The 14,061-nt window shown below is 43.9% G+C and overlaps 1 protein-coding gene across 1 annotated transcript in view; it reads left to right on the forward strand.

Annotated features, from left to right (window-relative positions):
- Window positions 1-1,103: 1,103 nt before the first annotated feature.
- col7a1 (collagen, type VII, alpha 1) overlaps window positions 1,104-14,061 on the forward strand; it is a 54,673-nt gene continuing 41,715 nt past the window's right edge. The window contains exons 1-17 of the mRNA XM_076036908.1: window positions 1,104-1,168; window positions 1,253-1,433; window positions 1,518-1,674; window positions 1,764-1,857; window positions 1,959-2,117; window positions 2,569-2,726; window positions 3,085-3,214; window positions 3,296-3,415; window positions 6,618-6,773; window positions 7,322-7,441; window positions 7,566-7,715; window positions 10,084-10,200; window positions 10,673-10,819; window positions 10,973-11,098; window positions 11,190-11,336; window positions 13,477-13,599; window positions 13,697-13,963. Coding sequence (XP_075893023.1) covers window positions 1,105-1,168; window positions 1,253-1,433; window positions 1,518-1,674; window positions 1,764-1,857; window positions 1,959-2,117; window positions 2,569-2,726; window positions 3,085-3,214; window positions 3,296-3,415; window positions 6,618-6,773; window positions 7,322-7,441; window positions 7,566-7,715; window positions 10,084-10,200; window positions 10,673-10,819; window positions 10,973-11,098; window positions 11,190-11,336; window positions 13,477-13,599; window positions 13,697-13,963 — 2,416 coding nt within the window. The 5' untranslated portion in view covers window position 1,104. The remainder of the gene's footprint in view (window positions 1,169-1,252; window positions 1,434-1,517; window positions 1,675-1,763; window positions 1,858-1,958; window positions 2,118-2,568; window positions 2,727-3,084; window positions 3,215-3,295; window positions 3,416-6,617; window positions 6,774-7,321; window positions 7,442-7,565; window positions 7,716-10,083; window positions 10,201-10,672; window positions 10,820-10,972; window positions 11,099-11,189; window positions 11,337-13,476; window positions 13,600-13,696; window positions 13,964-14,061) is intronic.

Consider the following 14,061-nt stretch of genomic DNA (forward strand, 5'->3'; position numbering starts at 1 on the left):
AACATCTGGTGCCAAAAAAGAGTTTATGAAGCAACTTTTAAAAGATTATAGATAAAAACAGGGCAGATGCTCAATCCAAGAGCTTGTTGGCCGGTGCTTATGTGTCAGCATGCCACTACTAAACTCATATTTCACATCATTATTTTTTATTGTTTGAGTTAATAATTATTAAAAGACTACTCTCTCCCAATAAGAAGCCCTAAATAAAATCCATGAATGTGGTCAACTGATTTGAATTAGCCAATGTTGTCCTCGCAAACAAGCCCTGCATCATACTTTCATTTCATTATCTCGGGTCTGGTTTAATTTGATGTGCAAATAATATGTGTGTATCAGTGTCAGTTTTTTTCAATAGCAGTAAATGGAAGAACAAACCACTGGGTGGGGGCCAGATTAAGAGCTGTTGGTTGGATCAGAACAGGTACTTGTGGAATGCAGGTGTGGCAAGGCACAGAGGGCCTAGGCGGGCTTCAAACCCCAGACTCCCGGGTAATAGCCATGCATGCTTAACCATTCGGCCAAAGGGATATTCCCTTTGGCCAAGTAGCCAGGGCGCATTATCAATTGGAGGCATAGTGACAGGACTGCCACTGTCACACAGGGAAGATGAAGTCCCTGTTCAGTGAACAGAGGACACAGAGTAGGTGTTGGTGTAGTATGAGGAGCTTTGTAAAAGGCTAGTTAAAGTTAAACAGCATACCTGGTTGGGGTGCTGTTTGTTGGTAACCTGGAATCAATAGCGTTGCCCTTTGTGATGTCACAAACGGCAGTTATTTGGAACATAGTATACCTACACTTTCTGACTTATTCTGGAGTTACATTTGCACTAAAATCCAGTCCTCAGTATATATTGTCCTCAGTCACGCTTAGTGATCACTTCTAGAGAAACATACACTGGGTTGTTTTGACGCCAGGTTTTCTTTGTGTTATCGACCTGAGTGGAAATTTCTTTCTCGATCAATGGATTTTAAAAGTTTGCGCAATAATTGTCAAAGTTAACTTGTACTTACTTATCATTATATGTAGGATGTGTTTGTCCTATCTTGCAGAATTGTTGTGATTGTTTGAGGTATAATACATGTTGTTTTTGAGCAGGCTGTGAAGATGTGGACCTGGTTCGTCACGTCCGCTGTCCTCCTGTCTGCCCTTCAGACTGCTGAAGCTCAGGGTAAAGCGATCCTTCTCCTCAGTTTGTTCTTCAGACAGTAGCTTCACTGGGATCTCATATGTTCTCTCTTCACGGTGTTTGTAGGGAGGTGCAATAATGTGCAGGCGGCAGATATCGTCTTCCTGGTGGACGGCTCCTCCAGTATTGGCCAAGCTAACTTCCTCCAGGTGAAGGGCTTCATGGCGGGAATCATCAAGCCATTTGCCAGCTCTGTCAACGCCACAGGAATACGTTTTGGGGCCATACAGTACAGCGACACCTCCAGGTGACTGGCAGGACTCATACTTTCCTCAACCTGTCCTGCTTTAGCTGCAGCTTTGCACATTCATGGTTTGTTTCTCTTCTTCAGAGTTGAATTTACATTCAGTAGCTACCTGAATGGAACTCAGCTGGTCAACGCTGTGCAGAATCTCAACTACAAGGGGGGAAATACGCGCACCGGCGCTGGTCTCAAATATGTTGCAGATAATTTGTTCAACTCCGCATCCCGGCGAGATGTACCGAAGGTCTGTAGAGTCACCATTTCATCACACACGCATCTTTTTTTTTTAAGAAAGCACTTAGCGTGATAAACTTGTGGCTCTTTAACTTTCAGATCTGCATCCTCATCACAGACGGCAGGTCACAGGACAACGTTCAGGAACCTGCACAGAAGCTTCGGAGTCAAGGAGTGTATATTTTTGCAGTTGGTACGACCTTTCTCTCAATTTTTCTACTACTTTGATTTTGTTGTTGTTGCTGTTGTAGTTTTTTTTTTTATATAAATTAAAGATTTCCGTTGGTTTTTCAGGTGTGAAGAGTGCCGACAGGAATGAACTGGCCACGATCTCCTCACAGCCCATCGGAGATTTCATCTTCTTCGTAGGAGATTTTAAACTGCTGAACACACTTCTACCACTTGTGAGCCCTCAAGTGTGTTCCAGAGCAGGGGGAGTCTATGCCAGTGATGGTTTGTGGGCTCATTTCAGTATTATGCTCTACTTCAAAAGATCATTTAGTTTGTTTTACTTGATGATATAGATAGGAGATGATGCGCAGAATTTATAATCAAGACACTACTGCATGACGACCAAGACAAGATAAAGAACATTTCAAGCACTCCATTTTAAATGTCGAAAATGAAAACTGTTTTAGAAAAGTGCATTCATGACAGACATCTTTAAACAATTTTATAAACAAATTGACATGTAAGATGGTATTGGTTTCTTCAAAGAAAGGGCATGAGATAAGATATATATGACATAACACTTTGAACCATAAACTAAGTCACTGATTAATGTGGCGAACAGTGTGTGTAGGTGTTATTACAGTCGGAAGTTAAATGCACTTTAACTGCACAGATGGAGAAGAGAAACACATGAGCAGGTCACAACCACCAACTTTATTGTCTGTCTTTTCAGAGGCCTTTTCTGGCCCGTCCAACCTTCAGTTCACCGGCCAGACATCAGATTCCCTCAGGTTTCGTTGGAATCCAGCAGGGGGCCCCGTGAGTGGCTACACTGTGCAGTATGTTCCCCTCTCTGGCCTGGGACAGCAGCTGACCTTGGAGCTGCGTCAGGTTGGTCTACGTGATGAAGAGAATATTTCTGGCATGCAGAAGAAAAACATTAACCACAAAAGGAAAGAAGAATTAAGCCGTAGTTTTAGCTGCCATTTCAGTCATGATTTGTGGGATAAGCGGACGCCTCGGGCCTGAGCACCAACCCGTGTAGATGGGTGGATCTCTGTCATGTTCTAGATGTTCTAGAAATGAAAGTATGGGAGGGAACCTGAGCAAAAAAATTCCCACCTACGTTCACTGACAGATGTGTTTTACATAAGAGAGTTGGACATGTCATTATGTTCCAGAATGTATGCAAAAACTTGTTTCAACATGGAGCGTTCATAGAGAGGTACCTGTGCCTTTTCCCTTGCAGGAGACCGTGCCTGCCAGTCGGAGGACCTTCACGGCGCGGGAGCTGAGGTCAGGAATCGACTACCTGGTGACTGTCATTGCCCAGTATCCCAACAGTGTGGGCGAGTCTGTCTCCGCAAAACAGCGAACCAGTGAGTGGAAAAAGTCAAGAAGACAAATGTGAGCTAAGAGAATCAACTCAAAAAACATCACTGTATTATCATTATGTTCAGGGTCTTTACCAGGGGTCTCCAGTTTACGTCTGGACCAGGCAGGGTTCTTCTCTCTGTCTCTGGGTTGGGATCGGCCCACGTCTCCCGTGCAAGGCTACAGACTCACCTACGGACCAAGAGGTTAGGCGCACACACACACAGAGACACACACTGATCCTTGATCCAAAACCATCTGGCCGCAGTGGTTGCTATTGTGAGTGGTTGTCTTTGTGGTGGGGTGAGAAGCCATTTTGGCGGATGGAGGTCCATTTCTCTCTGTGCTGTGCCTTCATGGACCATCCTGTTCCGGATGTCTCTCTTGTGACATGGCTGTTGAACATTTGAATAACGTGTCCTGTCCAATGTAGCTGAGTGATGGGTTGGTGCTACTAAGGATGTTGGCTACCTTGAGGACGCTGGTGTTTGATTCCCTTTCTTCCCACCTGAGGAAGGTGGTGCTGCTACAGGACTTTGAGATGTCTGCTGCAGGTGGTCCATGATGTGAGCACTCTGCTTTTTGCCCTTATGCTCTTAAAGTTAAATAACCCACTATTGGTCCTGTTTGTGATCTTGACTCATTCAGAAAGGTTTCCCACCTTGCTCGAGGATTTCTACTGAAATACTATCTGATCAAGAAGTCTTGTTCTCACTCAGTCTTGTGGTGGCATCCAGGAACTCATTTTCAATGGGGTTGGGGCGGGGCATGGTGGGGTGGGGATGTCTGTGTTTTTGGGGGGACGGTCACTGAGATGTTCCAAAAATGCTCTGGTTGAATCTGGTTGATTCTGTGTTCAATCTCAGCTGTGGTGGTGGTGTTTCAATTTGAAACACCAAATTGAGTGGTGGTGTTTCAATTTGAAACACCACCACTCCGTCTTTGGAGTGGTAGATGTTTAGGCCTTTAATGCAACACACATGGTTGCATTAAAGAAACCCCTGGTGTCGCCCAAGTCAAAACCTTCTGCATAAGTGCCTTGGAGTCTATCTGCCTGTTGGTCCTGCAGGAGATGTCATTCTGGCAAAAATATTTTTTTTTTCTTTGCGTTAATGTAAGGTAGATGCTCTATTTTGGAGTCATTGTCATCAAACTAGTCTCTGTGTTTTCTGCCGTTGTAGCCAATGAATGCTACTTACTGAATGTCTCGAGTAAGGTGGTTTTAAGGGGTCTTCCAATGTTCTTCTGCATACTAAAGGTATTCTTCAGGGAGTCTCTTGAGAAGTGTATTTTTAAGATATTGCACATTTTATATGTCTCACAGGCCGTCGATGTTGAATTTTGGGCAGGTCAGTTAACACACACACTTATCTCTGCATGTTACTTCCAAAATGTCCTGATTCTAAACGCTGCTGTTGAGACTGGATTTACCTTGTGACGCCGAACACATCTGGCAGATGGAAGGATCGCTGTTAAATCACACCGAGGGAAAACAAGCTACAGTTGTCAATAACGTTTAGCTTGGAAAGGTTGGTGGGAGGTTGGAAACATGTTGGGAATGTACAGCTGTCAAATATGTGCGAAGGAGCAGGAGCTCCCCTCAGGCCATTGCTGTCAGTGCGACTTTTACTGCTCAATCATTACCTAAATATCAAATGCATGTTACCGTCAACAGAATTAGACAGTGGTGGGTAACCTGCGTCTGTCACGCATTGTCAGTAATTTTGTTCCTGCACTTCTACAGACAGGGTGTGGTGTGCATCATAACAGTGTCAGGGTGTCTGAGTGCTGATGATTCAGGAAAGCAAAGTGGCCCCTGAGGGCTGATATAAAAAGCCTCTCCTGTGAACATGTGGCAGGAGTGCCAGTCTCGAATGGAGCCCCCCCAATGACTTGGACAGGTACTATGCTTGTATTCAAATGAGCTCAGTGTGCTCCCTGTAACGAGTGGTGCTATGTTTCTACCTGTTCTTCTGAGCACCGATCAGAGTAAAATGTGCTCAACGACACACAAAGCACTTGTGAAGCTCTGAGAAAGACCACAGTCTCTTGTGTTGATCTTGCAGTCATGGGGGGAATGAAGATATTGGGCATTGTTTAGATTTTGCATTTGAAAAAGTGTCATCAGACACACACAACACAATTATTTTTACTTGCTTGGTATGTGTAGCAAGAGGCATCGTCACGTTGAAACATCCAGTTCTACCTGGATGAAACAGTGCAATGTGTAGAGGGGGCCAAGCAGGCTATGGTTGACCGGACTAGAAGCAATAAACACTTGGAAACTTCAGTTCAGAGTGATCCGTAATGCAATATATCACAAACACATGGGATTTGCAACAATAAAACATATGTTTCCAGAATGTGGGGCTCGAAAAATGTTTGTGTCAGCTGAGACAATACAAAGAAAAACTGTCTTCTCCAAAACGCCTTCAAATGTGTCCTATGTTCTGGAGAGATGTGACGACCTGGTTTGTGGTGTCGGCTGCTACTTGGCGAGCTACTTTACAGCGACGACTTACATGTCTGGACAGAGGCCAGGCCGACAACTCAACACTCTGCACCTTCAGGAGACTCTGCATCGAGTTAAAAAAAAAACAAAACAAAAAAAAACAAGAACATCAACCAATTCTTCAGCAGATTGACAGCACATGTGTGTTGTGTTTACGCGATACATTGCAAATGACAAATAAACAGAATGAACCAAACGACCAGATTTGGCCGGCACATTGCAGGAAGAAGCTGAAGTCTGTGGAAAAGCACAGGACTTCACAGAGAGCCGGGAGGTGAACACGACTTGTTAACGTTTGCTGTTATGGTTCCCGCTTTGAGAAATTATGGTCCACACAATTTTAACGCTGTGTTTATTGCACTCCAAATTTGGCGACTGCACGTCCAACTTCAGCAACCTCAGTCATTGTACATGGCAACGGCAAACTGTATCCAAGCAGACTACAGCAGCGGTGGCCTTCAAAACCACTTCCACTGTCTTTTTTTTACTATTTTTGTTTAAGCTCATGCTCATTTGTGTCCTCTTGCGGTGCCAAGTCACATGGTTTCTCAGCTTAGTTTCAACTGTAAATGTAGGCAAAGCAATAGACGGACACAGTCTTTAATCTATTCTACTTTGCACTTCAGTTCTGTGAAAAAAATAAAAAAAAAACACCTTGTTCCACTTAAGCAACTGCTGGGGGCGTGTTGTCCTACAGAGCTTTACAGAACAAACACCTGTTGCTGATGCATTCATTTCCCAAACTGCAAACAATTCATTAGCGAAGGCTCTCATCAACCCACCGAAGGATTTATCTAATGGCGTAACATGAGAAGTATTTGCTATTTTCTACTCATGTATAATTGTTCCGGCTCCAACGTATTCTCCCCTGCGTCTGTTGTTTTTCCTGGGACCAGGTCAGCCGGCGTCTGAGCTGTTGGAGCGCTCGCTGTCTGCCGACGCCACATCAGTCACCCTGGAGTCACTGCTGCCTGACACAGAATATGTTATCAGTCTTTACCCCCTGTTTCCCCGAAACTCTGCTTCGCCATCAATCCTCAACGCGCGGACATGTGAGTTCACACTGTGGTTCATCGTCATCGTTTTGTTGGTGATGAAGAAGAAGCTTCTGATTTGCTGAAAAATGAATCCCTTGTCTATTTGTAATTGTGACAGGATTAATAATCATGTCTGGGTCATGATGTAACAAGGTTTTGCTTTGAGGCCCATTTATATTCGCAAAAACTTAACCTACTGCCAATAAACATTATTGATAAAAGTGTAAACCTGCAGTACAATAAAAGCAATTTGGTTTTTCCTACCAGTAGAATGGTTCTCATATATATGAGAATATACATAGATCAAGGGTCTTGCTCCTAGTTAGCTGCCATCTTGCGCCGCCATTTTTTTAAGGAAGCCTGCCTGACATTGGCCTGAACATGAAACGCACTGTCAGTCAGGCTTGCTTAAAATTTTTATGCACTGACTGGACCTTTAAAATGGGGTTGGGGTGGGGCATGGTGGGGTGGGGATATCTGTGTTGTTGGGGGACGGTCACTGAGATGTTCCAAAAATGCTTTTTAGAGAAAATGGTCATTGGTTCCAACTGTTTCCCCGCCAGTGCGCCTTGAGGCGGTGCAGCAGCTGACAGTGGAAACGGAGGCAGAAGGTAGCGTGCGTCTGCAGTGGAGGCGGGTCCCCGGTGTGAGGGGCTACAGAGTGGTCTGGGGTCCGTTCACAGGTAAGAGCGAGATCATCTTTCTAGCGTACGTAGTGCTAACAATAGCACCGCCCATTTCCTCCGACTTTTTTTCCCCTAATGCTAGCATTTGTTGTTGTTTTTTTTTTGGTTTCATCACATAAAGGTCGAGATGTGGAGACGGTGGAGCTCGCTGGCGACACCGCGTATCACACGCTGTCCAACCTGCGGCACGACACTGAGTATATTGTCACCATCATCCCGCTGTACAATGGCAACACCGAAGGTCCCGTAGCCACAGCAAGATTCAAGATAGGTTTGTTTGTTCTTCTCTCAGATTAGCCTGTTATTATTATTTATTATTATTTCTCTGACTTAGATGCTAACATTAGACATAACCTGTAGAAGCCCCATCCAGCGATGCTGTTGGTCCCTAACGAACTTGAATAGCCAAACATTGTGATTATGCACATTTCCAAATGCGACTCCTTCTTACTGGAAACCCAACAAGAACCTGGGTGGTCATGATTACGTGGCAACAATAATTGTCCGAGCAGTGTTCAGCAGTCGTGTCCTTCAAAACCACTTCCGTTGTTTTTTGTCTTACTATTTATATCCGAGCTGTTTTGTTCTTATTTGCTTGTGTCCTCTTCAGTTGCCAAGGGATGAGGCTTCTCAGCCAAGTTGCATCTTACTTCAAAATGCAACCTTCGGCAAAAGTATAGGTAGTAAATGGACACAGTCCTTATTAAATTTAAGACACAACATTAAAGGCAAACTTAAAGAGAAAAGCCATAATTAGCTGCATTTGAACAAATACAACAAACAGAGCTCAAAATGCTCCATTAAAAAGGGCAGAAATCCAAAGAAAAGGAACCATTTGAAAATTCACCTCATGTCAAAGCCACATAATGCAACTTGTGTTCATAATAACATGGACATTATCTGACTCCTGACCACAAACAAAGACTATAGAAGCGGTCTTTTTTTTTTTGCAGTCACCTTCTTGCGCCCCCCCCCCCCCCCCCCCCCCCATTGTGAACAATTTTGAGCGCTCAGTAAAAAGCTTAGATGTTTTCTCGGTTACATCCATTACAGCAACCACGAACAATGCAAAACACTGGCATGACAAGAGTTTGTCAGACCGCTTCTAGTCCTCCGTCCACATTTGGTGCCAGCGCATGACGAGGAAACTGTGTCAAGAGCAAACTGTTGCCTCTCGTATATTTTACTGATCCTGACTCTAATTCTTCCAAGTCAGCGCTTTAAATCAGCGACGACACTGTTCTTTTGTTCTGGTGAGTTTAAGCATTGACAGCACGTACGGAGGATCGCCGGCAATGTAGCCCTTTGTTTGTTTCCCTTAATATGAACCGACACGTGGTACCGTTTAGTTGGTTGAAAGAACATTCCCAGCACCTACACACTGATTGTACACGCACAGGCCATCTGCCTCTCGCTGAGCGGCGCACATATGGCAGCCAGCGATAGAGAGACTGAGTCACTGGAGGGCCACCGCACCAGCAAAGAGCTGTCAGCGATAGAGGACCGTGGCCTACTTCTGCGATCAAAGTGACATGTACATCGATCAGCATGAGGAAAACCGCACTCACTTAAATTTCTCTGCAGTGTGTTTGTCTCCTCTGGGTTCCTGTTTAAATTGGTAGAGGGACAAGTTTTTGTGTCTCTGGTTTGTGATGAGCTGCCTGTCCCTTCTAATTTAAACAGGCTTTTTGCTCCAGAAAATCTGTTTTGTGGCTTTAGTAAAAGATCAGAATAGATACTTACATGTAGTGCAAATGTATAATCTATATGTGTAACTATTCATATTATACACATATGTGTATATATGTATGTATGTAGGCCATTATTTTAATAGGGTGACAATGTATATGTTATTAGGGGTTACTACACTATATATATGTATATATGTATACATGTATATATATGTATGTATATACACTATATTACCTCACCTGCCTTGACTCACATATGAACTTAAGTGCCATCCCATTCCTAACCCATAGGGTTCAATATGATGTCGGTCCACCTTTTGCAGCTATTACAGCTTCAACTCTGGAATTCACTGAGCTACTGAGAGCGACCCATTCTTTCACAAATGTTTGTCAAAACAGTCTGCATGCCTAGGTGCTTGATTTTATACACATGTGGCCAGGCCAAGTGATTAGGACACCTGATTCTGATCATTTGGATGGGTGAGCAAATACTTTTGGTAATATAGTATCACCCTATTAAAATAATGGCCTATGTCATTTTTTTTTCAATTTTTTGTGGAAAACACTAAAAGAGATGGCCAGCATTAATTAGCAAGAGGTGATTTAAGTCAAAAACTCATTTTTTTTTCAAAAGAAAATGCCTTAGGCTATTATTTTAATAGGTGATGATATACTGTATACTGTGTGTATGTGTGTGTATGTGCGCGCGCGTGTGTGTGTGTGTAGGAGGAGGAGACTGTCTGCCATAAATCAGCGTATACTTAGCAAGGAAACAAGTGGGCCTTTAATGTGCAAGGCATTAATCCTATGTGCAGCCTCCCTTCCATGACATTTCATGATATGTAGATCTCTCCAGTTGCCTTCCTCTCCTTCACTGGCAGATTGATGAGCTGAGAGTTTGACTTTGATCACGGGACAGGAATATGATGCAACATATGTTTCCCTCAGAGCATCAAGAGCAGCAGGTCCTCCGAGGGGTTACTACCAGCCCGTCCACCATTCGCCTCACCTGGAGGAACATCCCATCATCCCAGGGTTACCGCCTGGAGTGGAGGGAGGGGGAAGGTCAGGCCTGCAACGCTATGGGAGCATGCTCAAGTTTTTAGATATTGTGCTATGTGGATGTCTTTTCTTTTCAAATTGAAAAAAATTGGGGTGAAATACTTCTGGCTACTGTTTTTGAGTTTCAGGAAGACTACCAACAAAAACTCATTAAGTGTAGCTCTTAAAAGATAACTGCATAGTGCAAGTTTATTATTTGCCAAGAAAGTTGTTGAATTGAAAATTGGTGCAAAAATGTGGCTTTTTTTTTTAGAGACAAATATTGGGATTGGTCAGAAATAGCACCTGTGAGTTGCAGGACTTGTGATGTTGAAAACCTAGCAACATCATTGCACTATATTCCTGCTTGTCCCAACTTCTCTGAACTCTGTGAACTTTTACTGCATGTTTACTTCTCACTGTCTGAGTATTCTTCTCATTTGCTCTTCAAGTTGCTGTCGTTCTCCTGACCGTGTGGTCGTTCTACTCCTTCCAGGAGGTCGTATGCAGAGCCTCTCCTTTCCCAGCAGCGTCACCAGCTATGACCTGACAGGTCTTCAGCCCAACACAGAATATATCATCAACCTCTTCACGCTGTACGAGGGTCGTGAGGAGGCCACACCTGTGTCCACTACGCCCAGAGGTCAGTGACTCAGCCAGGGGGCACAATGCAAGAGATTTAAAGCTCATAAAAAATCCCTGGTTGTTTCCTAGCATGATGAATGTTCACATGTGTATATCAGATGTGTATCAGTTGATAAAAACACCCTTGTATTTTGTCCTTTTGATGGTGCAGAGGTGCAACCAGTGGGCAAGGTGTCCAACCTGAGGGTCGTGGAGTCTCTGGGCAGTACCGTCAGACTCGGCTGGACGGGTGTAGCAGGGGCCACGCAGTACCGCATCATTATCCTGAACACAGAGGGTCAGGAGAGTGGATAATCTGACAGATTCTTTGTTCTGCTTAATACAAACGAATAAATGAAAAACCTGGTTTGTCTGTAATTGTCATGTAGCGGGAACAGAGGAGATCCGCAGTGTCCTTGGCAACCAGACAACTCTTGACCTCAGAGATCTGATTGTGGGAGTATCCTATGGTGTCAGTGTCACGGCGCTAGTGGCGGAAAGTGAAGGAGACCCAGTTACCGTTTACATCAAGCCAGGTGAGAAAAGAAGAAAACTCTTTTCTATCTTAATGCAGTGATAGTGGAATGTTTACAAATGAAGGAAATGCACTTTACTGGCCTGATACCTGGCCCGACCCATCCTTTTCTGATGAGCTTTGGGCAGCACCACAGGACCAGGTCTGGGTCCCAATGGTCCTAATCAGGGCATTTGGCCATGCGCATGGACTGCATGTTAAACTAGCACATGTTCCTGATGGTTGTTGGGACAGGATAAACAGAACGCAACTCACACAGAAAGAGGGAGAACATGCAAATTCCACACAGATATCCCCACAGAGGAACGGAATTAACTGACGACCTTTTTGCTGCGAGGCGACAGCGCCAACCACTATGCCAACGTTAACATTCTTAACTTGCATTTCGTTGAAAAATCAAAGACTGCTGGAAGAATATAAAATGCCTGTACTGCAGACTAAACCTTTTTTGTGGCGCAGAGCTTAAGTGTTGGACTGTGGTCACAGGGGTTACCCACAAGGGGCTGCCTCATTATCTTCCCTTTTAAACTGCTTCAAAGCCCAGTCTAAATACACTCAGCTGAGCCTTTAAATCAGTGGACTCCTCTGTCTGAAAATGACCTGTGCTGATGTCATTGCAACTCTTGGCTAAAAGTGGTTTGCCAGCGGGCTGTGAAGTTAACTCAACAGCATACGTTTCAATCAGGATTATCTCACCTCTTCCTGTTTTAAAATCACAACCCCTCTCATCCAGACCAATGACACATTCACAGTTTCATTACACAGTGCAATGTTTTACTATTAAAATTTTGAGAATACGACAACAAATTTTGTAAACGTAATACAAGTTACATTTCTGGCTTGAACAAATGTGTACATAAGGCAACATGGGTGATAGCTTGGGAAAAGAAACCTGCAGGTGTGGCTTGTTTGTTGACCTGGGTGGACTGTCTCCAAGTCATTCTCTGTAAACTCTTACTCTACATCTACAGACAATTTTAAAATCTGTTCGAGCTGCTTTCTTAATAAATGCTGTTTGACCACTTCTAAAGGGGAAGGACTAGACCTGAATGTTTTATAAAAAAAAACTAAACAACAACCCAAAGTTGTTAATGACATAAGATTAACCCCTGAGATTGAAAGGATGGTAAATAAAAGCCAGGCTCTCAAATCCTAGACTTAAGTTGTGGGATCGTGGCATCCTGTCGTAAAAGCTTTCTGGCACAGAGCTCCAGAAACTTCCACTCAGACACACATTAATTTGTGTTTGGTTTCCCACACTGCTCCTTCCCCGGTCCTCTTCTTTTGATCCTTGTTATTTTTCTTGTCCATTGACTCATTGGCATTCCTTAGCAGTCTGACTCAGAAACTCATACGTGTGAGTGCAGCACGCGGGCTGGACACCATTTGTTGCCTGTTTAGGTCTACAACATAAACAACAGCTAGACCAGGTATACACACACATTTAAAACACAAACGGCAGGTTGAGTGATCCTCAATAGCAACAATTCCGGGATGTGTCAAGTGATCAAGACTCTAAACCAGCTGTTTATCTGCTTTGACCAATGCAATGGAGAGACCCACACAGGTACTTCTCTCACCAGGACAACAGTAAGATCTATGGAAGGAAGCTGTTTGTGCTGTCCAGTTCCAGCTTTACTACAGTTGTACCCTTGAAACTGGTTCAGAAGTTGAGGAATATTTGCTCCTTCTTCTACGTACACCTACATTCTTGGCTTCCTCAGCAGTAGACCCCAGACAATTTGGATGGGAGAACGTATCTTCCATCATCTAACCACTTTTACACTGTATGGGTGTGTCCTCAAGCTTCTCATCTCACCTGACATTAGGCTACTCTTCCAAAATGTTACTCATCAACGCTTTATTTCAGAGAACTAGCTTACTTAACGTACCCAAAAAGGTGCAAATTTGGAATTAGCTGCATTTCACAAATTGTCACTGATATCTGATTCTGCACCAGCTGAAAATGCCATTATATACTAGTCACGTATTTGAGCACAGTTTTAGCTTAGTGTGGTGCGTTCTAGAATGGCCAAAATGTTTTTTCTTGAATTCCTGTGGCTGTGATTCCTTGTGTTCAAAACACATGCTATGTCTTGTCTTTGGTTAACATACAAGATCCTGTCTGTCCTTGATTTCAGAGCAAGCTCCAGGCAGAGTGACCGACCTCAGAATGGCAAACTCAGACGGTCGAGGAATACAAATTGCCTGGACGCGTGTTACAGGGGCAACAGGTTATAGGATCACATGGAGAAAAGGAAATGGTAGGTGTTGCAGGAAACTATTGATGTTTACAGCCCCCTTGTTTTTTTTTGTTTTTGTATACACTTATGTCCTTAAGCTTTATATTCTGCTTTTCAGGTGTAGAGCAGTCCCGATTTGCGGGAGCACAGACCACAGTCTACTTAATATCTGGCCAGCAGCCAGAGGAGGGACTAGTTATTGGCGTTGCAGCTTTGGTTGACCAGCGTATTGGAGAGGTGGCTACACTGTCTCCACGACCTATCACTCTGAGCGAATCCGTGACGGGTCTTCGTGTTGTTGGCATCTCATCCCAGAGGATACGCGTTGTGTGGTCTCCGTCCTATAGGGCCACTGGATATAAGGTCACTTGGCGTCATGAGAATGGTAAGACATGGCACTAATTGTTTGAGTTTTGCAAGCAACAGTTAACACAAGATAAGTTATGCTTTGATTTTAAAGGAATGAATGGTCTTGCCTCAACA

The sequence above is a fragment of the Nelusetta ayraudi genome, unplaced genomic scaffold (assembly GCF_046127955.1).
Source record: "Nelusetta ayraudi isolate G7.1 ecotype Tasmania unplaced genomic scaffold, CSIRO-AGI_Nayr_v1 ptg000050l, whole genome shotgun sequence".
Taxonomy (NCBI): Eukaryota; Metazoa; Chordata; class Actinopteri; order Tetraodontiformes; family Monacanthidae; genus Nelusetta; species Nelusetta ayraudi.